Source organism: Cyclopterus lumpus, chromosome 13 (assembly GCF_009769545.1).
Source record: "Cyclopterus lumpus isolate fCycLum1 chromosome 13, fCycLum1.pri, whole genome shotgun sequence".
Taxonomy (NCBI): domain Eukaryota; kingdom Metazoa; phylum Chordata; class Actinopteri; order Perciformes; family Cyclopteridae; genus Cyclopterus; species Cyclopterus lumpus.
The window spans coordinates 5,488,502-5,513,693 of NC_046978.1; the positions used below are offsets into that span (position 1 = coordinate 5,488,502).

Sequence of the window (25,192 nt, forward strand, 5' to 3'; positions counted from 1 at the left end):
ATGATGACCGACAGAGACAATAATAAGTATGACAAACTGTGTCTCTTTCTTCTTGGGGGGACTAAAAAATGTGTTTGTGTTGCAGAAAGAACTAGACGCCACCGCCACACAGCTTGCCAACAGACAGGATGAGAGTGAACAGTCCAGGAAGAAACTAATCGACCTGAGCCGCGAGTTCAAGAAGAGCACACCAGAGGTGAGAAAATCCGATATTCACAGACACGCACCAACGCACAGCCACGCATATATGCCGCTTTGACAATCATGGTTTGCCTCAGCGTTTCTCTGTGTCTCTTCTCCTCTTCATAAATGTTGCCGTGATTATTTACTGAGAAAGCAGGGGAGGAGGAGACGGCGCAGAGATGAGGGCTTGGCTCCCAAAAATAGTCTCTCCATTAGTTTCCCTGAAATCCTAAAGAGACAAAACAGAAAACCCCTCAGGAGTTTGTATTATCTGACCTAGTTTTTGTGTGTGTGTGTGTGTGTGTGTGTGTGTGTGTGTGTGTGTGTGTGTGTGTGTGTGTGTGTGTGTGTGTGTGTGTGTGTGTGTGTGTGTGTGTGTGTGTGTGTGTGTGTGTGTGTGTGTGTGTGTGTGTGTGTGTGTGTGTGGCAGCGCAGGAGGGGGAGAAAGAAAGAGTGTGACAACACTACTAAGTGGGATCAGGAGGGAATTCTGTCCTGTTCCTGTGTTTCCATCACTCCTCCTGGGAATATTTGTTTCATCTCTGTTACCAAGGCAACACATTTTAAACCACACAGCGAAAACAAAGTATTGTTGTGTTATTATTGGTAATGTCACCATGGTGAATTATTGATGGTAGTATGAATTATGTATGAATGGAGTGTGGATAGAAAATTGTCAACTCTCTGTGGAGTTGACAGTAGGTCTATTATAGTTACCACAGAATGTGGATTGTGACTGTTGACTTCAGCTTGTAGCCCACCCAGTGTATAGGAATATACACCAGAGGAACTGCTACCTGCATATGGAAGATGCTAATTTCTCTTTACCCTACACATGCATCTCTGATCTTGTTTTCAAGTGCAACCACTTAACTAGCAAAACCACAGGAGGCAAGACGGACAGACACGCACACAGAGGTGGACAGACACGCACACAAAGAAAACATCCAGAGAAGCAGAGGCGCGCACACACAAACACACAGAGGCAGATAGCCTAGATCACAGAACAGGACCCACACATTCATCAGTGTAACAAGGCTGTGATTTAGGAAGGCTCCTCTGGCGTCTGTGTGGCCCCTGGCATCTCCCTGGTATGTGGAGGAGGAATCCGAGCCAGGCCAGACGAGCGACAGGATTCATTACAGGGCTGTAACAGCTCAATAGGAATCAACACTAAAACTCCCGGCGTTTGGAGGTGTATGAGCATCGAGGCTGCCTACCAAATAGGCTCGTTCATAACATGTGATGGCACGCGCTTGATTAAAAGTGCCCCGATCGTCTTGTGTGCATTCGCGGAGCAGTGTTTCCTGTCTCTTGGGTTGCTGTGTGGTTGACCAGCCTATAGAGCGGGCTGTCAGCTCTCTGTGGTCTGCACCAGTCAGCGGAGATCACAGTCACATCAGATCAGACTGCATTAGGCTGAGCGGGAGTCCGTCTCTGATCCATTATTCAACAACCAGGAGACCGGCCCATGTCGACTGTGTCTAGTCTGCTGAGCTGTACTTGGCGTGAACTGCACTCATGGTCTGCATAATAGCACGCGCACACGCACACGCACACGCACACGCACACGCATGTGCAGGCTTTTGTAGCATTTTCAAAGTAGTGCAAAGAAATGCAGCGTGAAAACAAAGTTTCCATAATTCATTAGTACCGACACACTGTTGAATTTTTAGACTACATCTCACTGTGCTTCCTAAGTTGCCTGAATTATTCATCAAATTCTTAATTTCCTTTTAGTTAGTCAAGTCTCCTCTACCACTCTGTTATAAAGGAAAGGGTGGGAATGGTTGTAAAATGTCCCAAAGATTGCGCGCCAGAGGCAGTGGTAGTAAAACAAGTGTGTGTATGCGCGTGTTTGTGTGCGTGTGCGTGTGCGTGCACACACATATCCTCACGTTTGTGTTTAGCTGCAGGGCAGACAGACAGCGAATGGGAGTTCCATACTCCCTGGAGGATTCCTCGGGCTGGCCTGTCTGCTGTCTGCCGGCAGCTCACACACCAGCCATCCATCTCCTGCTGCCTGGCCCCCTCCACTCCCCTCACCACACACACACACACATACACACACACACACACACACATACACACACACACAGATTGACTATGGTGTCTGTGTGCATTGTTATGTTATATGGTCATAAATCTTTGGAAGTGGAGAGGGCAGGAGGGCGGCGCACAGGAGAGTGGACCAAAGGGGTTCAGAGCTCGGGTGTTCAGCAAAGGTGTGTGTGTGTGTGTGCTACAAGATGAGAGGATATTCACCTAAAATAACATTAGGAGTTAAACTTGGCAAACATTTCAATAAGATTAATACCGCAACGTCAAACTATTATGGTAGTGTTGAGGCGCCTCGTCATGCAGATAGTCATGATTTGTATGAAGGTAGTAATTATGGTAGGACTGCTAGACTAGACTGCATTACATTATACAGAGGTTTCTTTTTTTGTTCATAAATAATAGCCAATAAAGACAAAAGTTTGAGCACATTTAGCTTTGCTCTGACAATACAATAGAACCTAAAATGAAGCAGATTAAGATAAAAACTAAAATTATTTGTATTAATCCAAACAGAAATTAGTGCATGTAATCTAAAATCTAACTTAAAGGAAACTGAATTCAGGAATGGAAAATTAGGATATTATCAAACTAATGCAAATGACAAAAACAGTGTGTGTGTGTGTGTGTGTGTGTGTGTGTGTGTGTGTGTGTGTGTGTGTGTGTGTGTGTGTGTGTGTGTGTGTGTGTGTGTGTGTGTGTGTGTGTGTGTGTGTGTGTGTGTGTGTGTGTGTGTGTGTGTGTGTGTGTGTGTGTTAGAACGGGAGAGTCAGAAAAGAGAGGAGGCAGGGGGTGGGGTGGAGGTCATTAGCCCCAGCAGGGGAATATTGAATTGGCCCAGACAAACAGCCACAACGACCCCTGATGAGGTAACAATGGGGCAGGGTCACCGAGGTCATGACCTGTCCTCAGACCCAGACAAGCGGCCTGTCTGGACCAACCTGGGATTAGGCCAGCCCCAGACACTGGTCCCAGGTCAGTTTGGGATGCAGCATCGGTTAGGCTTTTAGACAGAGTTTTCTAAAAAGGCACAGAGTCTCCTGAGCACACATCTGTCGGTGCCCTACTTCACATCTTCATTAGGCAGTTGTGGGTGTGTGTGTGTGTCCACGAACTGTGCAAATCAAATGTTCCTGTACATAATGTCCTATTCAGCCATGCTTTTTACCGTACGCTCCAGTTCAGTTTGTCAGGATGTAGGCTCGGCTAACAGCATGGTGATTTGCATGTTCCCCTGATACATACTCGACTGGCTATCTAATCGGAAACCGCTGACTCGTACCGTAAAGTCATGCAATGGGACTTGCGGGATACAAAACATTTGCTTTATAGTACAAACTTGGTGCACGGAGAAAATGTGCACTAACTGTAGTCTTGCTCTGTGCCTCATTCATTCTCTGTCTCACACGCACTAGTGGTGCCTCTGGGTGGCCCAGGTGGTGCTGCACCTGTTCCTATAAGAAAGGCAAAGTACTTCGGGGTACAAACCTGGCCTGCTCTCTTCCCTCATGTTCATCACTCGCTTACGCATCACTCAGTATTCATCGTCAATGAGAAGAATGGCTGCTACTTGATTCCAATGAGTGACTTATTTGATCACAACTGGGTCTGCTAGTGGAACACTCTGCTTGTGGTTTGCTCATAAAAAAGGTGTTCACTTCTTCTGTCATCACTGCCCCCCGGAGACCCGTTTATTAACTGTTGTTTTAGGATTAAAATGGACTGATTGTTGATTATCTCTTTTTGTGACTCGCTAACCTCCTCTTCTCTTTATCGTTCAGGATTTCAGGAAACAGGTTGCCCCCTTGCTCAAGAGCTTCCAAGGAGAGGTGAGTAGACATAGTGAAACATTAAAACAGTGCATTTTATGAAGCCTGTTTGCTCCCTCTCTGTGACCTTCTCTTCTTTTCCACTTTTGTCTTTCCTCTTAAATTGTCATCTCTTAGCTCTCACTTCTGTCTCTCCTCTCTGCCATCTCCTGTTCTTTCTCTTGCCACTATCTCATTTCCCCTCTTTCCTCTCCCTCTTTTCTTCACTCTGCGCTGCTCTTGATTTTCTGTCCTATTCATGAAGTCCTGTAGCCCGAGGGTGTGTTTAAATTGCATCCTGCAACAACAAAAAAAGGCACCACAAAACCCCGGCTCTAGCCAGTCACAACTCACCGAATGCTATTTCCTCAGACTTTGTTTGTCTGCATGATTCGGTGGGGTTATTTGTTGATCTGGTGAATCATGAGCCCTTTTTTGCTCATTGTGGCTCATTTATTTATTTTCAATTGAATGTTGCGCCCTAGGTTTCTTTGTACCTTGACCTATAAGAGGTGACTTTTGTGCGTGTGTGTGTGTGTGTGTGTGTGCTATATCATACTCCCACCGTTCCCCTCTATCTCCTCCTCCATCATTTTGGCCTATTTCCATCATGACTCCTCCTTTCTGGCATCCATGCATTTCCAGTTCACTCCCATATGTGAAAGTCAGAGGGTAGGAGTGGAAGCGGCTGGTTTAGACTGGGGCGTTCTTTGGGGTTGGAGTGCGTGGACATTTAGCCTAACAGTATCTCTTCCTAAGCGCACACACATGCACGCAAACAAAATCATCTCAATAGACAGTGACAGTTTTGCTTTGCTACTGGCCATAGAATATTACAGTTTAACACTGGGTTAGTTTCCATATTCTTGTGTTAGAGCGGCAACCACAGCCAGTGGTTATGTAAAAATGCTGTAATTTATAGTGGTCCCACCATGTTCTGCTGATGATCCACAGTCTATTTAGAGAATAGAAACAGCAGCAATATAATTGTGGCTTTGTCAGCTGTTTCCACCATCCTCATGTTGACACACCTCGACGGCGTGCACACCAGAACACGCTGAAGCACATAGTGGGTGGTCGCGGAACTGAGAGACATTATCTTATGATTATTGAGATAATACTGTACACCCGCGCCAGTCTTGGAGCAGCCCATCAATCAGTCAACTATTTTGCGCGCTTGCATGCCACAACATGAGTAGCTCTGAGAATGTGTAATTTTAGCCTGGCTTTGTTTGCTTACCCCTAAGTGCTTTGATCAAGGACAAGACGGTACCAAAAACCAGAGGGTCTTCCTGTCAAAGTCCCACAGTAACTCATCCTTAAGCATTTTACCCTCAGAGCTTGAATCTTTACTAAGTGAATGTGGAACCCAGACAGAACAATAAAAAGTTTTATCCCAGAAACTTGGCGGTCTTGATCCTCTGTTGAATCTTTGTCATTGAAAGGTGGATGCCCTCAGGTCATAATTATTACCAATAACAGTACTGTTTCCACAAAGCTTTGGTTTGCTAAACGGGTTATGTGTGTGTACGTGTGTGTGTGTGTGTGTGTGTATGTTGCATGCTCAGTGTTCCTTGTTGGTCCATCGATCAGATAAGCTTTTCCATTATCCAAGGCTTCAGTCTCTGCTTCCCATAGCCTCCCCTTATCAGACTCCACCGGGGCCCACGCACACACATGCGCATGCACACACGCACGCACACACATGCAGGTCAGCCTGATGCCCTTCACACACTATGGGTTAGATAGGAGAGCGAGGCAGTGCTGAGTGATGGTGGTGGCACAAGGTGCTGACGTATGTACATATGTGTTTGTTTGTGTGGATGTGTCGGGGATCCCTTTTGCAATTGCAAGCACTTCTCATCGGTAACCTACTGATACTGGTGAGGTATCATTTGTGTCACTTCATTTGTTTTGCTGTGTGTGTGTGGGTGGGTGGGATGGGGGCAGGGAAGCATGTACTAGCAGATGTCATCGGGATTGGTTGAAAGATCTGCAGTTTGGTGCAGCAGGGTTGTATTTGCAAATCCTGGGTGGTCTTCTAATGGCTCTGGTTCTGCAGTTAACCTGCCTCTAACTGTAGGGTGTGTCCTACATTAAATGTCTATTTCCTGCCTCCCATGTTGGGCTATATAAAGCTGCTGTACCACTGACCTTGGCCCAGTCATTGTACAGTCACGCAGCTGGCGTCCTTCATTGCCATCGGCAGATCATTTTTTGTGTTCGTTTGTGAGCATTTTTGTTTCTCCTTTATTGTTGTGCTGATCACAAACTCTTATATACATGCACGCACATTTCGACACTGATGAACAGGTTCGGTGTTGGTGTGTAAGAGGTATTAGTACTCAGCATCAGTAATCTCCCATTAGCGGCCTTGCATCTGAGGATCCTGATCGCTCAATGTCACACAGCACATGAAGAGGGTAAAGTACATGATGCAGCATGATGTGAAAATGAGATATAGTAGTGGGTTAGTGTGGGTATCTGTTTTGTGGGAGTGGGACATGGAGAGAGACCGGAGCCCTATACATGCCAGGTAGACATTAGTGTGTGATGGAGAAACATGTGCGAAAGACTGACACTGAAAAAGATTGAGGGAAAGAAAGAAATAAGTCAGACAACATGGAAGTGACAAGAGGGAGAATTCAAGAGAGACTGAGAGAAAGACATAGAGAAATATAGGGGGGAAAGAGGGAGGGGTGCTGGCACCAGCCTACTCAGGGCCAGATGTTTTGCGGCTAAAAAACTAGAGATGAATCAAAGCCATGTGAAGAGATTTATTAGGTTCCCATAGGAGCCCAGGCAGTATTACATGTAGGCCGCGCTGTTTACAGTGGCAAGAACCCCTAAACCACCCATCAACTACACTACTGGCTTGGCTGGGAATGTGAAGACTTTATATTTTGACTTATATAGGCTTTTGTCTTTATTCCCTTTCTCTCAGTGAATGTGCTGGAGGAGTTGGAAGAGAAACACAAGGCTGTTTAGTCTGAGTGCGTGAGCCAGAGTAGTCAGCTGTATCTGTGCCCAGTACAGTAGCACCCTCTGAATGGCTTTATTTGGCGTCTGTTTCCCTCGATTTAGACTTGATTTGAGATGCATTTTGCCTACTCTGTCTGCTTCTCATATTAAAGTGTGACACACAGACCATAGTAGAGCTCGCTGCCTAATTTTCAGCATCGACAACAGTGTAAAATATATATTTTTAATGAATCTCTTATGGATCCAATCTGATGCCGTCCATTTCAATAATACCGGTGATGGTATGCATGCCGTGCCCTCTTGTGTTAATGGCTGCAGCAGTAATGGATCCACACTGTATTGCTGCTAAGAGCTCACTGAATAATCTGCCCCTGCTGTGGTTGGAAAGACTGAGCCAGCTGTTTAATGATGTCAGCGTGCTGGAGGGGAAACGAACACACACATTTGCATGCGCACACACACATACGCACACACTCTGACGGACAGGCAAACTTAGGCACACACACTCTAGGACATACAGACTTGGATGTGCACGCAGCAAATGAAATGCATCCGTCATCAGCTGAACAGCTGAACTGACTTCACGGGAAGGAAACACCAACGCCGCCACTGTCAAGACAACCGCGATTGCAAGCAGCATACCAATGCATAGTGAGGAAATGCAGCTATGTAGACGACTCTGACTGTGAGATTAATGGGCCCGCCTTTGGAGTGTATGTCTGTGACTATCAGTTGTGAGGCGGTGTAACTGACAATTAACCATTCTTTTTCTCCCCTCTCCTTGTAGATCGATGCCTTGAGTAAGAGAAGTAAAGAAGCAGAGGCCGCCTTCTTGAACGTGTACAAGAAAATAATCGATGTCCCAGGTAAGACTACGACTCATGTCTGTGCTGCGTATACCTGTGTATGTGCGTGTGTCCAAACACCTCCCAAGTCCAAAACCCCCCTTATCCATGCAGACAGCACCAACAGGGGAGGAGAAAAAAAATGACACTCTCTGGTGCTCCTTCACTGTGCATCCAGGCATGTGCAACACCTTAATATGTCCCCACGAGCTCTCATCCCCACTGGTGAAGCCTTTAGAGGGTCTTAACAGAAGGTGCATCCTGATATGGATGACAAGTGCGCCCACGTTTGGCTCATGCGAAGTGCGCACATGAGCAGTCACGTTCAGCACATTGAGGCCGAGTGCTACAGAACACACACACGGCCACAGAGCTACTGGTTGGAGATTTTCAGCTGTATGGGAGCCCTGGAGGGGCCGTGTATGTAGAAATGAGAGAAGAGTTGAGTTCATCTATAGCGTAAGGAGGTCATCATATTCCCACATGGATAGACCTACAGTAATATCTTTGGATTGTACTGCTCCCAATAAGTCAGCCCCAGCTCTGACGGGGCTATTCTTAACTTGCAGCGAGACAATGATGTAATGCCTGATGCACACACGCACACAGACACAGACCAGCCTGACTAATGCTGCAGTCTTGAAAGAGGAAACAGTGTGTTTTGTTATGTCTTCTCTCAGCTGAAGGCCTGGTTAGTCAGCCCAGTGTGCTCTGCTTTAGATTAAAGGTGTCTGGCGAGAGCGCTCAGCACCAGTGGCCCACAAGTCAAACTGCTTTTAACAGGCTGTACAGTTGATTTGGAGGGAGGCCTGTGTGAAGGACGGAGGTTTGATAAGAGCGAGAGAAAGTTGCTTTTCAAGGGCGCCGCGGCAGATAGGAGTCCAAATTCAGGGCATACAGTTGAGTTCCTTAGTGTTTGTTTGTACTTGTGTGTATTTGTATGAGACTATTCAATAGTGTGTGTGTGTGTGTGTGTGCAGAGCTTAGCCCTGCATGGTGTGTCACCTTGACAGCACAAAATCAGCATAAAATTCCCCAATCGTTCTCTGCTGATCTCTCATTAGCATAGTTAAGATATCTAACTGCGTCAGACATGAGACACACACGCACACACGCACACACAGAGCCCTTACCCCCAGCTGTAAGCTGTCAGTTCCTTTTATCTGTACAACACACACACATAAACACACACAAACATGCAAACTGCTCTTTTAGCCGGCATGCTGATGAGCGTCGCCTGCGTCTCTTGGCTGCCTGTCACCAGTCTGCCACCCATGAGCACCAATCAGATGTGATTGGCCTGACTGACAGGGCTCTCTTCATCACACTGACAGTTAACCCTGCTGTGTGTTCACTGTTCACAGAGACGTTGGTAAAAGGCCTCCAGAAAGTTGTCTTTCTTCCTTCTGTCTCTTGTTTCTTTAATCTCTTATTTACCTTGCCTATTTCACGTCTCCACTTTGTCCATCTGCTCCCATGTTTCTCTCTTTTTTCTTGCTTTCAAGCTGCATCATAGTGAACACTTTACCTGATCATAGCCCAGTAATCATTGTTGTTAATGTGTGTCATCTGTGTCTATTTACAAGTTATCCAGTTCTATTACTGGGTCAGCTGTTGACTCGTTATTCCCCCACCCGCCATACAAAACCGAAGTTTATCTCATACAACGACAATAGTCTCTGTTGATACAATGGCTGATAGTGTATCATTCAATAACCTTTTATGGATAACGCAATGTGCGAAACTAACTATGACCTTTCAGTGTTATGTGTTAACTATTGCAGCAAGCCAACTCTCTGTTCTTTCCTATCTTTCTAATCAGTGAATTGCGTTGGAATGTATTTGCAGTGGACCTATACTGAATTATAAATATCAATGTTTGAGATTAATTTAATTCCAATAACAATATATTGGTCATTATTTAAATTTGGAAGTTACGGTTTCAGGATAAACATATATAGGATATTTACAAAAGAAAAATTAAATGGGAATATACCAAAAAGTTCATATTATGAAATGTATTTCTGAATTTACTTCTTTTTGCACATATGTTAAAATGTACACAGATCTCTTTGATAATTTATTAAACTGATATTCCAGTATCAGGTGATATTAGTTCTCAAATGGGTTAACTCACTGTTGGTCCTTGCTGGAACCAGTCATCTTACACAGGGGGATCAAAGGTCAGGGTCAGCTCCAGAACATTTCTCCTGGAGCTGCGAGAGATTCATTGCCTTGCTCAAGGACACTTCACCATGGCAAATGCCTGCTCTCACACGGCCTTGAATGTAGTTATTCCTAGCTCACTACCCCACCTTGCCGCACTTGTTTGTGTAATCTGCTTTACAGTGTGTTAATGTGGTGTGTTTTGTCTCTGCCAGATCCTGTACCTGTGTTGGAGCTGGCTCAGCAGCTGCAGCTGAAGCTCCAGAGGATGCACGACATTGAGACAGAGAACACCAAACTTCGCGAGACACTGGAGGACTACAACAAAGAGTTTGCAGAGGTCAAAAACCAAGGTTAGAGACAGGATACATGCAGAGCCACACAATTTGGGATTTTCCTGACTTTGAGAGGGGCATCGATGTAGGACGCTCAATTAATCATAAATGAGCACATGACAAACTTTCATATCCCTATGATTTAGTATTTTTGTAAATTGGCTGTGTTTTCTTTTTTTTATTCCCTATTGCATCTCCCTTACTGCTATGACCAATTACAACTGTTGACGGTGCAGAATGAACCCAAAACAAAACCAAGATGATGAAGTAGGCTGCACCAGTGAGAATGAGAAGACAGCATACGCATATTAGTATTAGAATGGCTACTTTAACATCTGGTGAAGGGACAGCAGACGTTTGGCTGACACTGGCACATTTACAGTGATGTTGATCAATGTGCATTGTTCTTTTAAAAATATATATATAAAAAGAAAAGTATACAGACCTGGACTGAAAGAGGAGAGACTGTATACTTATAAATGTACTTTGAGGTGATCACTGTCAATCAGAAATACGGCAATATGGTGATTTAATTTTTTATTTATTTAACTTTTCGGTTTCGTTTAAACAAAAGAAGTAATTTAGTAAAAATGTTTAAGGCATTCTAACTGCTGCTAGTCTGAGAAATTCCACACTGTCAAAAGTAAAGGTAAGAAACGGTAAAACAGTGTAAATTAGAAATGTTCAAGTGCAGAATTGCAGTAAAATCATTTTTGTAATCCTTAAAGATAATCTCAACATTATGTCTTTATGTGGATAAACTTGGATGAAGTGCAAATATAAGGTCAAAGAAACATACCGGTATTTAGAGGCCCTTTACAAAGAAAGAGGCCACATTTGAACATATTTAATGCTTCATCAATTTTTCAGAAACACAAAAAAATGTACAAGGTTTTACATTTTCAAATAGGTTTTCAGGGGAAAAAACACGAGGCACAGTTTCATGAATAAAAAACGACAGGCTACCTCAGGGTAAAGAAAGAAGATGGAAAAACTGACAGAGGCAGAGAGATGAGGGAGAAGCAGTAATAAAAGTGGTGTAATTTCAGTTGAAAAGGAGGAGTGAGCGATGTTTTGGAATCCCCCTTTCCTCAGTGAGAGTTAATTGGAACAGCTCGATAGCGGCAGGGTTCCATTCTGCCATTGATTTTCCTGTTCCCTCATCCTTTATCTCTCCTTCCCGCCTCAATAGATGGGGGATATTTAAACCCCAAAACACACTGTGGAACTCCCACTCCTGTTAAACGCGCACACACAGACTTGCCCGCTCACACACACACACACACACACACACACACACACACACACACACACACACGCATACAAAAGAGTGCAGGGGCCATTGATCCCCGCAACCTAAATGTTTAAAGTTCAGTTAAGCAGTTAAGGGGTAAGAGGGCTCTGAGGGGACTCTCCTCTATTGATTATGTGTCAGAGCAGTGAGACTGGAGTTTAAATCACACACACACGCACACAAAGTGCTAAGAGCCCTCAGTCAAAGGCAGCAAGCAGCAATGCTCTTTATCATTGTCTCACTCACTTATATCTTTCTCAGAGAAACACACTCTCACACACGCATGGAGGCCTATTTATTACCCCAGTTATGTGTTAGATTTATTTCAGGCTGCCCCATACAGAGCTCAGCCGTCTGCAGGTTATGAGGTTTCAGCACTAATGCAGTCCTAATGAATACAGCATATCTACTGTTGTAAATAATCTATACCAGTCATGGATGTAAAGATTAGGCAGGAGCCATAGGGGCCAAGTCCCTCGTCTGTGCCGACAGTGGAAGAATGTGGGGTATGAAATGTGGTTCCTTAAGCAAAGGTCAAAAGGATTATCGTCATCAACGCCATTTATCACGCATAGGAAACCACGATAGCCTGGTGTCTATAAAGTTAGCAAATTGTCTATATTTGAAATGTTCCTTCCTCTTCTCTCAACGCCTGACTTTCTGCTTTCACCTCCTCCAGAGGTGACCATTAAGGCCTTGAAGGAAAAGATCAGAGAGTACGAGCAGTCTCTGAAGAATCAAGCTGAGGACCTGGCCCAAGAGAAGCAGCTCCAGCTACACAACAACTATGCAGAGAAGGAGAGGTACAACTGTGTGTGTCTGTGTGTGTGTATACGTGTGTGTGTCTCTTTGTGTGTCTGTGTGTGTCTGTGCTACAGCAGAGGTGTTTCAAGTCATAACATTATTTTGCCATTGCAAACCTTTGGGTCATCATGCCCTCAGAATGAACTGCTATGATCTTAATCTTTGAATGATAGATTTAAGATTTCTGCCTATATTCAGCTATTCACATCTTAATTATTTCTTCTGAGCTAATAGTCCTTGTTTTTTCTCTCTCTCTCATTGTTATCAGTTTAATCAACGACTTTCTGCCTCTTGCTTCCCTGGCATTGCTTTTTATTAACAGGAGAATGCAGGAATGGAAAATGTATAAAAGACAAAGCAAGCATTTTTGTCATGTGGGTGCTTGCCTTTCTTGTCTTGATGGGAATCAACACCCCATACTCCTATTTTCAGTCCTTTACCACAATATCTTTCAGTGTTTTTTGTTCAGAATAATTGCTACCACAGACATCTGTGTCTGAAAATATACAACAACTAAATGAAACCCAGAAAATTACTATATAATGTCATAAATTATGATTCAGTGTCACTTTATTTTGATACAAAGTCATTTATTTTGATTTAATAGGTTACTTCCTTTCCAACCCCCATTTCCAAGGCATTTTGAAGTGTGTGTGGTTTTCAGATACACAGGAAGCCTGCGGCAGTAATAAATGAGCTCAAAATTGTTGCCAGATATTTAAGGAACTTGAAAAAACAATGCTGACTACTGAATTGATGTATTAATGAGTCACTCTGATACTGTCCTTTCCCAGGATCAATCCCATTCAATATAAAGATGTTGGCAGCTATACTATTGTGTCATTTAAAAACAGTCCTGGTCACCTTTCCTCTAATATGATACTGGCCCGTTTAAATGATCCTGTGAATCCATTTGGGGTTCAGTTTTTATTTCAAATGCATTCGGAGAATTGATCTGTCCACCTTATATGTAGTTATCTTGGATAACTATGTGCTCCTATTTTAAATTAAAGGGATAAATAAACTAGTGTAAGGTGAAGAGAAATAATGAATATTTTCACTGAGGGTGTTTCTTCTGTTGATCGTCTGCTTGTAATCCATTTCATCAACTTTACCTGCATATAGGTTATCAAATGGTCTTATATCATTGTCACAATAAAGAATAATAAAATAAATGTAAAAAAGATTCTCAGCAGTTTAGATTACTTACAAGTGTATTCTCCTTTTTAAAAGTACAAAGCACTGCCAACAAATGCTACTCACTTTTTGTCTTTCACACTCATTGAAACACTTAAGAAGAAACTTTGTTAGTGATCATCTTGATCAAAGTCTCTGGTCCACTTTAAGCTGATTTACACAATCTGTGTTTATTTAATGTACATTACAGAGCTCGTATTTCCCCTCGTGTCAATCATCTTGTTTGCCGTGAAGCCGCGTTGAAGCTCATTGCCTCTTTCAGACGTACAGCAGAAGATCAATTGTCCAACTGTATTTCCTTTACGTCAGTGTTTTATAGGCCCCTTCCTGTCTGCAGAGAGCTGACTTCCTGTGTCTGAGAGCGGCAGTAAATGGATGGCACCTCTGATGCATTTTATCCCGCAAGGAGTGAGGGAAGGAGGGAGAGAGAGAGATGAAAGGATGAAGTAAAGGGCAGAAAAATAGAGATGACAGGAGAGACAGATTGGCGGAGAAGGGGGGCATCAAAGAGTGCCATAAAGACCGTCTTTGTGCTAGATTATTGATGTTTTTACACGCAGTGGCAATTTCTCAGCAGAGCCCAACTTTTTACATGCTAAGAATGAATCTATTTTATCCTTGTGGTTTCTGACACCACCTCTCCCCTCTCTTAGTCAACCCACTCTCTCTCTCTCTCTCTCTCTCTCTCTCTCTCTCTCTCTCTCTCTCTCTCCCCCCCCCCCCCCCCAGTGTGCCCCAGTGGCCAGACATTCCTGTCTAATAGGGCTGCTTAATGAGGAGTGGGTTGTGTTGGGAGGATTTTAGTGGGGAAAACACTTCAGAAATGGTGGGAAAATAGAGAATAGTTGAAGTTGCCACAAATTGTGAGGCCAAGATTTACTGACTCAGTATCTCTATCTGTGACTTTCTGCTCCCGGCTTTCTTTCTCTTTCTTTCCTTCTGTCTGCCTCTTTAGGAAACTCCAGGAGAGCCAGGACTCCATGTCCTCAAGGTTGGAAGAGGCCGAACACAAGGCCCAGTCCCTACAGACAGGTACTAGTCTACTTACTCTTTACAGCCCTGTGTACAGTTTTAACCAGCCAAGACAAAATGGCAACCACATCACTGACTTTGAGATAGTGCTGGCTTTAAATCCTCTGAAAACTTAGTTTCAAATCTTAAGTATTTCTCATTGAATGTTCATTCGTTGCTGGTGTCGGGAAGTTACATCCCCAGTGAAGTTTATCACTTAATCTGCTTCATCTGCAGTAGCTGGGTGTGGTTTTATCAGATTGACAGTGGCCTAGCAACATAAGAAAACAACTCCACCACTGTCACTTAAGACCAGTGAGAAAAGCACAGGCAACGTCACAAATACTGAAATCTCTCGCGTGAAATAACCATCACTTTTCTTTGAAAAAAAAAAAAAATGTAGTCGGAAGCTGTTGAAGAAATGTTTTCAGTGCCTTTTTTAAAAAGTATTGTTCATACTTGGATGTAAGCTCTTGTAAGAAGGGAATTCACAATTGACTCTTTTATTGTGTTTTACAGCACTTGAAACAACTCAGGCCGAACTCTTTGATTTGAAGACCAAGTATGACGAGGAATCCACAGCAAAGTATGTGTCTTGGTGATCTATGTGTGTGTTTGTGGGTGACTTCTCCCCTCTGACTCCTCCATAGTCTGTTGCTGACATAATCATCCTGTTTAGTGAATCTCCTTGCCTGGAAACTCCCCCCTTCTCTCCCAAACAGCTGGATTGTCTCCCGCAACGCTCAGTGGCCTCCAAATCCCAGCATTACCCACGCACTTTAAATACTGACAGGGTTTGTAATGCATTGTGCAGCCACGGCAAGCACCAATAGAGATATGTTTTGTGTGGTGTAGGCTAAAGCGCTCTCTGATTGGTCAGGGTAGTGTCGAAGAAGTGAGGATGATGAGGGTCACTTTGAGATCTCCGACTAAAAGCCACACAAGCTTCTAAAAGGACCTGTAAGATAAGGTGGCTTCAATTACTTGAGCTGTGGGCATCTATCAGTATCGATCTTATAGTAGTGGCGAGGAAGAGAACAGAAGCTTTTCCATGTCAGCATTCCTCACTGTAAAGTGGCACTTTATGACATTCACACTCTGTGTTCCCTCTGGGTTAGTACCAGACCAGCATTCAGAAAGTTGTAACATTTTAGAAGAAAAACAAAGCCTTTCCTGGTGTTTTCTTGGTAATTGGCATACTGCACAAATACTGATTGCAGTTTCCTGGAAACATTAATTATTTCTATAAATCCAGAACTGTTTCGAAAATAGTCAAGGGCATCCTGCGTGCGCCCTGCACACAAAGTACGGCACAGTATTAACTTGGCTTTTAAGGTTTGCCCCCACCCCATTTGCCATGCCCCAAACTCACAGTGTCTCTCCATTAACAGAGTTGTTAAATTGATTGGCTGTTAAAAACAGATCGATCCCGCTTCTCTTCCTCACAATACCCCCCACCCTCCTTTTCTTCCTCCCTCACTCCCACACTTTGTCTTTTATCTTGTGTGTCTGAGTGTAAGAGGAAAGACGACAGGAAGATATCTCAGTATTATGACACTAATCAATAGGCCCCCATACCCATACTGCATCGCTCCTTTGAATTCTCATTTCTTCTCAGTTCCTTTTTCTGTTCTTGTCTGTTTCTTTTATGTCAGAAGGAAACACATTTTTGAAAAGACGCGTATATTAGGCCCCATTTGCTTACAGGAGCTAATAAACACATGCCGGCCCACATTCTCACACACACACACACACACACACATCCCCATACAAACACTCACTCACTCACTCACTCACTCACTCACTCACTCACTCACTCGTGAGCCTGAGGCAGTCAGGGTCCTTGACTATGTGGCGTGCTGTGATCTGAAATTTTAATGCAACGCTTTAAAGCACACACAAACCCTCTCTAACCCTGCACCCTCCCAGTCCTTGGAGTCCTTCCCCCGTTTACTGCTTGGCTGAGCAAATCGCCAGTGTTTGGCTGAACACAACTTTTAACCCTTTGACTGCATGTATTTTGGCCCTGCAAAACACAAACACCATATATATCATGCACTTTTTACACACACACACACACACACTTGCTCTAAACTTTCCACTAAGGAGGACATTGCGTGACAAATCCCCCATCCTCTTGCTGCATTTGGGTAATCTGCCTTTTAAAATACACAACACACACGGACATACACACACTCCCTGAGAATTTGGTCGATGTTGTGGTGCCCGGAGTGTGTGAGCTTCAGTGGGAGGCAGGCCTGCAGATGTAGCGTAGCCCCCTGTCTGTGTTGCCGCTGTGAGGGTCTGGCTGGCTGCGCTTTACCCGTTTAGTCCCTGTTAAAGATTAATGATATATTGATCTTGTGTGTGTGTGTGTGTCCGTGTGTGTGTCCGTGTGTGTCCGTGTCCATTTAGGGAAAACCATTTAATTGCTGATAATTAGGAAAGAAAAGCCTATTTACTGTTGCGTGTGTCCATCTCAAGCACACACAAACACAAAATGGCGCGCAACATACACGCGTACACACACTCTCGCAGCTAGCTTCTTTTAAAGCTGCCTTGAAATCCCCAAGGTAACACGCTGTGAAAACGCAATGTGGAGAAAGCCAAGGAAAGAAAAGGAATGGAGTGATGAAAGCTAGAGGGCAAAAAGCAAGTCAGGGGCTGGAGGCTACAGCGAGGAAGAGGGGATAAGAGCGTGATAGAGGAGGGAAATGAAAATCTAAATCAGGAGAATATCCTGCTGGCACCCGAGGACAGAGGCCGAGGAAGAGAGGGTGAAAGATGAGAGAGGGGAGGTGGAAGGGGGAAAAAAGATGAAAGGAAGAAAAAGTGGAGGGCAATGAGAAGGGAACGGGTTGAGGGGAAAAGGATAGAGGGTGGAAGAGAAAAGGAGCGGTTGAGTGAGGAGTAAGAGAAGATGATAAGAGATGAAAAGGCCTGTTTGAGATGGAGGAAGTACAATAGGGGCTTATAGGCTTGTTTCAGAAGTCCTACAGTACTCACTGATGTCACTTTTGCACCCATTGGCTTTCATGGTGCAAAAGATTGTGTGCTGTTTGTGTGCACGATGTTCTAGTGCAGCTGTGCATGTACTCTATAGCTCCTCCCTGTGGCTGCTGTATGGAGCTTTGTAGGTATGTTTTGGTGGCCTAAAATTAGGATTTACCAATACGAAGGACCCTCCCGTTACTGTTCAGTGTTTGATGATTTAATTCCACTGCCTGGCCTTGGACAGTTCTGTCCTGCCCAGCGACTGACTGACTGTATCAGGATATGTAGAAAATCCCTTCCCTGTGATCTGCTTTGGCCCTCAGCCTCTAGCTTTGCCTTTTTATAATTCCCAAATACAGCCAAATCCAAAGGTTATTTAAGAAGACTTTGTGCATCTGTACTTTGATTAAATGATCACATTTGGAGCAGGAGCGGTGGTGTATTTGGGTTGCATTACTACCCATAAATGCTCTCCATTACAAGCTTTTCTGGCTTGTTGGCTCTCTGACCTTACATTTGTGTGTGCCGGAGTGCGAATGAGTGCACGTGGGTCCTGCACACTATATAGCTTAAGACAGGATAAAAGCTATTGAGGTAGTGTACTATTATGTTGCTTAAATGCATACTAGATCCTTTTAACTGTTGGGGAAAGAATAAAAGCGGAGAGTGAAAAGCTCTCCCACCCACATCTGATTCTTTTTGCTGCATTGCCTGTAGCACAATGTTGACCTAATATCAACTGTGTCTGTTTTGTTAAACACATTCAAATCAGTAGTACTCAAGCCTATGGGACACAACACTGTTTCTCATACTGTGACACACAAATACAAAAGCTGTGTGGGTTATTGGGTTTACTATCAAAAGATCAGAGTGAAATCAAAAGGTCTTAATGGACTCGGCAGTGCACATACGTGCTCACATCTTTGCACTCAATGCCGGCCACGTACGCCTATCAGTAAGTAATGTCTTAAATAAACATGCACTGTGTCCTTGAACTGCTTTGAACACCAACAAGCTTTGTAAAAATGTTTAAATTTCTTAGGGTAATCATATTTAAACAATTATTTAGGCCTGGTTTATAACCAGTAAATTTAAAAAGTCTTACAGAAATTAACACATTGTTTTTCTGTGTTCAGTGTTGTTTTGTCCTTGTCCTCAAAGTTTCCTCCACATCTCTGTCTTTGTGTACAGGACAGTGACAGGTATTCACGTCGCTCATGAAAGAGTGTTATTAAGATATTTTCTCCAAATTTGAAAAGATGTGGTATTATGGGGATGTATTCCTGCTGTCTGACCTCTAGCAAGTGAGAGGTGAACCATGGCCTCCATCCAGACCATTAGTCAGACACAATCACACAGCTTCATAGCAGATTAGTCTGCTGTATTAGGACTTAGAGCTCTATTAATGTAATCCCTCTGTTTTAGTGTGGCCTGGGTTTAGGGGCTTACATGTGCACACCCACACACAGGCACGCACACATACACACACGCTTAAATACATGTATGCATGCACACATACAAGCTGTTTGGGTTATGGAGTTCACAATCAATGGATTAAGGTGAAATTTAGACAGTAGCTTAATGGACACAGAACCGACATTTTCTAAATGTGTTCTCTCTGAAAAATGACACACACACACACACACACACACACACACACACACACACACACACACACACACACACACACACACACACACACACACACACACAGAGGACGTGTGCAGAGTGCATTCTTTTTCCTCGGATTCGTCTATCCATTTATCCATTCCTTTTTTTTCTTTTTTTTATCTCTGTGCTGTATTTCTGTGAGTCTCTTATGAGCACTATCACATCCTCTAGTAACGCTAAATGTCTTTCTTAGGGCCGATGAAATTGAGATGGTGATGACCGACCTGGAAAGAGCCAATCAGGTAACCCACTCACCATTATAACTTAACGTATTTAACACAGCATTGTCCAAATAACCCATCACACCAGAGTTTTATTATTAAAATGCAGAGAAAGCAACAGAGTTCTTAAACTAAAATTGTTGAAATTAAAATAGGTAGGAGGACAAATTGGTGTTAAGCAAGTACATTTTATTTAAAGGATTCAGTCTAGTGATATTCTGTATTTTTCTTCCTGTCAACGAATGCCATGAAAAGACAGAAACCAACAATTAATGTATTTTACTTACAAGTATAGTCTGGGTTGACAAAGCCTGATTGCTCCATTATCGTCCGAAAATTGTTCAAAACAAATCAGTGAGTCACAAAGTTGCTCTGGGTCACATGTTGCATCATTATGTTGAATACGGGCTCTGATTCTATGTACATCATCCTGCTGCCGTAGATATTCACCAGAGCACCCAATGTGTATTCTTCCGCACCTGAAAAATGTCCCCAATAAAAGCACTATTTTGCTCGACTGTTTTAGGAGATATTTATCTTTTTTTCTAAAATTGAAACTTTATATCCATGACCCTGTTTTTCAAAATAGCTTTACATCTAAAGGAACAATCGGGCATGTTGCTTGAGGCGGGGAAAGTTAGAAAGTATTGTGAAACCAGCATTGTGTAACTTTTAGTTTAGTTTTTTGGGGGGATTTGTTAAGAATACCAAAAACATAGAACATCATCGGCCTTATGCTGTAAAATATAAATGTTCTTATGTTCAGTAACCCTAAAATGTGACTTACATTAACACATAATGACGTTTCTTATCACTGTGAGGGCAGCTGTTTGTTTTACATGTTTATTGCACACCTACTAAACCCATCCAGCTGAAATAAGCCCGCTAGCGCATCCTCTGCCCTTGTGTTGTAAATATTCTTTGATATCTGTTAATGTCATTGTTGTTAACTTTCATTATTAGCCCAAGAGTATGATGTGTGGCTAAAGGGGTAGCATAGGCATGTAATGTTAATATTAGCCTAAAGGTTAGCGCTCTCACTATAATGCCACACACACACTATTCACACTTCTGATTTGAGGTTTACAGAGGATGACAGCATGGCCTCCAGCACAGTCACAGACTTTTTATACGCTTTTATATGGAGAAAATGGAAAACAGGATTTTTCTCTTGCAATTATAAACACTGTGGAATCGGCTCCCTGTAACTCCCTAATGAAGGCAAGTTGGCCAGTGTTGCAGATGATTCCCAACTGGAGAGTGGAAGTTTGGCCATAAATAATTCTCTGGACTTTTTATTTTCAATTACTTTGCATTCTCTCTGCCCTCCTCAAATCGAGTATATGTTGGAGCCGTATACTTTGCATAAAAGGGATCTAGATGCAAAAAAATTTTGAAATAATTGTTGGTGCTGTCCCAACAACAACAACAACAACAACATCCTCCAAAGACCACTTAGTTGCTGCCACAAGACAGACTGTACATTGATTAAGTGGCATGATGGCACAACAAGAAGAACTGTTCTCTCTCCTGGCATTACTATTCTCTTGTCAGCCTGCTCTCTCCATCCACATGTATCAAGTGGGTTTTCATCTGTTCTGTGGGGCTAGCGCTAAATTGACACGGATTATGTGAACATGTATGCCAAGTAAATTAGTAGATTGATTGAAAAAGCTGGAATCTCCATCATTTTTATTAAACTGTTCCTCTTCTCCTTCCAGCGAGCAGAAGCCGCTCAGAGGGAGACGGAGACGCTCAGGGAGCAGCTGTCCTCGGGTAACCATTCCCAGCAGCACGGCAGCACGGCTGAGACCGACACGGTAACACAATTCACTGCCACACTGATTTACTGCATGGCTGACAAAGCGGTATTGATAGGCTAAAGATTAGATCTGCCTATTTATGCTCAAAGCGATCACTGTAGTCATTGATCTTAAAGGTCAGCTATTGCAGTCACTAACAGTGCATTGATTTGTCCGAAGGAAAGGTTGCCCAGGTGGCAATAAGTGATTGATGTATTGATTAACTGATTTATTTGACCCGTCAACAGCCTGCCGAGGGGAGGCTTAGTTGGAGACCAAAGTATCTGCTACCTTGATTCCTGAGTGTTGGATAGTTGTGATTGGTTGATTATTTACCTCTGTTTATTAATCTAAAGGAGGAGGCCTTTCAAAACAATAATCAATACATTGATCAGCTTCTGTCTGATTTCTTTAGTGATTAATTGAAAGTATTTGAAAGCAGGGTGGTTTTATGAATACTTGTACGGGTCCTATTTTGCTCATTAGATTAAACAAACGTCTTATTCGGCCTTAGGAACAGCAGACGGAGGTGGCATTGCACTCAAGCCTGGAGGCGGAGCTCAGGGCCAAAGAGAGGGAGACCGCCCAGCTGGTGGAGGACGTCCAGAGACTGCAGGCCAGCCTGACCAAACTCAGAGAGACTACCAGCTCCCAGATCACACAGCTGGAGCAGCTGCTCAGCAACAAGACTCTCGTTCTCAAGGTACCAACAGAACACAATCTGCAGATTTCTGTTAATTCGATATATATATATATATTTTTTTTTTTTCAAAAATGTTGGTAGTAAAGAGTATTTCTAAGTGAATTCTAATCACACATTTAACTTTATTCACACATTTACTCTCTGTTCCATTATCTAGAGTTAAGTCACTGAAATAAGTACACACCATATAAAGATTCAAGGATTGCTTTTATTATTTAATTCAAATTGTCATTTCATATATTTACCTACAGGAACTGGAGGAGAAACTGCAGAAGCAAACTGACTATGAGGAGGTGAAGAAGGAGTTGAGGTGAGGAGCGCACACTCTAATGTGTGTGTCACAGATCTATTTATTGCATGCGTTTGTCCTTAACAATGTTAAACAAGATGCGCGTAACGTCATTTAAGATGTGTAACTCAATTGAGTGTCCTTATGAAGATGGAGCTTGTATGTCTGTAGCTTTATATATTGTGTCTCTTGCTCTCTGCCCCTCTATCTTTTCTTGATCCTTTAAAGATACAGAAATAGAAACGGTAGCATTCTACATAGCAGATGTGTCTTTGTCGGGGGTTCATATGGATTTTCTCTCTCTCCCTCCTCAGCATCCTCAAGTCTATGGAGTTTGGAACATCGGACTCTGTGCAGGTAAAAGCTGTTATAATTAATCTTTGCATTATGTTGCCGTAAAGTAAAAAAGTTTTGGATAAAACAATATCGTACATTTGAAGGGAGAGGCTGGAGTGATTTTGAAAAGTCTCATTTTAATGTGTTCCGCCTGACCCCTCCATCAGGACCCAACCAAACCTCTGGAGGTGCTGTTGCTGGAGAGGAACCGCAGTCTTCAATCTGAGAGTGCCGCTCTGCGCATTGCCAACACTGAGCTGAGTGGTAAGTCTGCCCAAATGTAAGGTTATAAGGGCTTGGTTCATCAACACTGGCCAGGCTGCAGACCAGTGAAAGAATACCAACAGAAGTGGTGTTCAGTGGAGCTTAGATGAGGGTTCAGCTTCAGGTAAGGCTATGAAGAGATTGCATCAGGTTAGCGCATACATACGTATGCCTACAGATAATTTTTCTCTGAGAATACTTAACCATCTATTTATGTTTTGGGAATTATTTGCAATATTGGGTCCACACAATATGCAAAAGAAATGCAAAACTTTATCATGGTACAGAAATGTTGTTTCTTTAGTCCCACACATGACGGAGAAGAATAAAATGCATATCGTTGAATACCGCAGCAGGAGGTCAACCTGAATAGTATCAAGGATGCAGCACACAAAAACGAGGACATCATACACTCGCCTCTACATCAAGACTCTTGCCTTCTGCAACAGTGTTTATGGGTTTGAAATGTCATGGCTTTGGGCTTGAATAGTTGAATAGCTTTGAATTGATTAACATTCACAGTAAGGGGAGCTTACTGTCTTAGTCAATCATGTTACAGTCTCAATGGTTATGCATTAGAATAATATTTCTCCTAGCGCTTCCATCATGTTGAATTCTAGTAGTGAGGAAATATAGTTCATATCTGTTTGTTTTGGTGAATGTATACATGTAATCAGTCTATTTAGGAAATTAGAGTCAGAGATGGGACAGAGCTGTACAGTCTCTGTTTTTTGGTGACATGCATCTGTTTTATGTTCAGCCATAACAATTGTACTTCAATTCAGTTTTATTGCTCCATTTTTTCCTGGATGTATTTTTTATGAACTAAAGACTCTGTTACTGCATCTGCAATGGAATAATTCAGTGTTTAGGAACACGCTGCAGTAGCATGGAAGAGGACTCACATGGTGTATCAAAGGATCATTTTACCCTGTCCAGTTACTTCCACTTTGTCTGCGAGAGAGAGAGGGAGACGGAGCCCTGGGCCCAGCTAATCTGCCTAAGTGGCACAGTGTCAATTGTTTTTTTTGTCCTTTTTTTCTTCCAGGCTGTGGCTTACAAGAAAGGTTGAAATCACAAATGCATGGGCACTTTGTCTGGGGGGAGGGGGGTTGGCAAAAAAAGGAAACAAAGTTCACTAATTTGGAAAAGAATTGATAAAGATCCAACTTTTTGTTATTTTTTTTTTTTCTCTCTTTTGGAACCCCTTTTTGTTGACTCCCCCATAATGCATGGTGTGTTTGACCTTTCTTGTAGGGTCAGCCAGGCGGAAACGGACAGAACAGTCCACACCGAAGGAGGAGACCATGCCCAGCGACTCCTCTTCCTCGCCCCCTCCTCCCCCTCCCTCTCTTCCTTCCTCCTCCCAGCTCCCCATATCTCGCACTCATACGGACCCCCTCAACACTGCCACCACAACCACCACCAGCGGCGAAACGCACCCTTTCAGTCCTACGGGCATTGGACAGGACTTCTACTCGCCTGTGTTCCCTCTGGTGGGTGGTAAGATGGCTTTGAACTCCCTGATCCAGCGGCAGCTGCTTCAAACCTTCTACTCCAAAGCCTTGCAGGAGTCATCTGGAATCCCCAGTGGGGCTCTGCTGTTCACCCCCTTCACTCCAACCCTTAGCTCCATCCCTACCTCCACTCCTGGCTCTGGGTCAGCTGCCATCCCTCTGGCAGCCAGCAGCCCCCAGCCTCCTCCAGCCAGCCCAGACATGGCTCCTTTTAATGGGAGCAGCACCGCTGGCAGTGCCCCATCCCCATCGCCCAGCCACTCTGATGCTACCACGGGAAGTATTTTGGACGGGGAAGACATGGACACGGCAGAGATTGCTCGACAGGTGAAAGAGCAGCTGATAAAGCACAACATTGGCCAGCGTGTGTTTGGCCACTATGTGCTGGGACTGTCCCAGGGTTCGGTCAGTGAGATCCTGGCCAGACCAAAGCCGTGGAACAAGCTAACGATTCGGGGGAAGGAGCCTTTCCACAAGATGAGGCAGTTCCTCGCTGATGAGCAGAACATCCTCGCACTGCGCAGCATCCAGGGACGGCAAAGAGGTGAGTGAGGCTGTGTATCTTTAATGTGTCAGTGTGTGCGCGCGTGTGTGTGTGTGTGCGTGTGTGTGTGTGTCTTGTATGTGTACAGCCCTGCACAGAGCCATTGATTAGCTTGTCATATGGACTAGGTTTCTATTTTCTTTCTCTTTCTTAACTCTCATCCTTTGC

At 43.6% G+C, this 25,192-nt stretch overlaps 1 protein-coding gene across 3 annotated transcripts in view; it reads left to right on the forward strand.

Moving 5' to 3' along the window:
• Nucleotides 1-25,192, forward strand: part of cux1b (cut-like homeobox 1b) — a 56,078-nt gene that overhangs the window by 16,570 nt on the left and 14,316 nt on the right. For 2 of the 3 annotated variants that reach the window (XM_034548381.1, XM_034548382.1), the window contains exons 2-15: nt 86-196; nt 4,023-4,070; nt 7,819-7,897; nt 10,258-10,395; nt 12,351-12,474; nt 14,628-14,704; nt 15,203-15,269; nt 19,542-19,590; nt 21,291-21,389; nt 21,886-22,074; nt 22,326-22,384; nt 22,678-22,720; nt 22,867-22,963; nt 24,221-25,024. In XM_034548381.1, coding sequence (XP_034404272.1) covers nt 86-196; nt 4,023-4,070; nt 7,819-7,897; nt 10,258-10,395; nt 12,351-12,474; nt 14,628-14,704; nt 15,203-15,269; nt 19,542-19,590; nt 21,291-21,389; nt 21,886-22,074; nt 22,326-22,384; nt 22,678-22,720; nt 22,867-22,963; nt 24,221-25,024 — 1,984 coding nt within the window. The remainder of the gene's footprint in view (nt 1-85; nt 197-4,022; nt 4,071-7,818; nt 7,898-10,257; nt 10,396-12,350; nt 12,475-14,627; nt 14,705-15,202; nt 15,270-19,541; nt 19,591-21,290; nt 21,390-21,885; nt 22,075-22,325; nt 22,385-22,677; nt 22,721-22,866; nt 22,964-24,220; nt 25,025-25,192) is intronic. The other variant, XM_034548383.1, reaches the window with a different exon arrangement.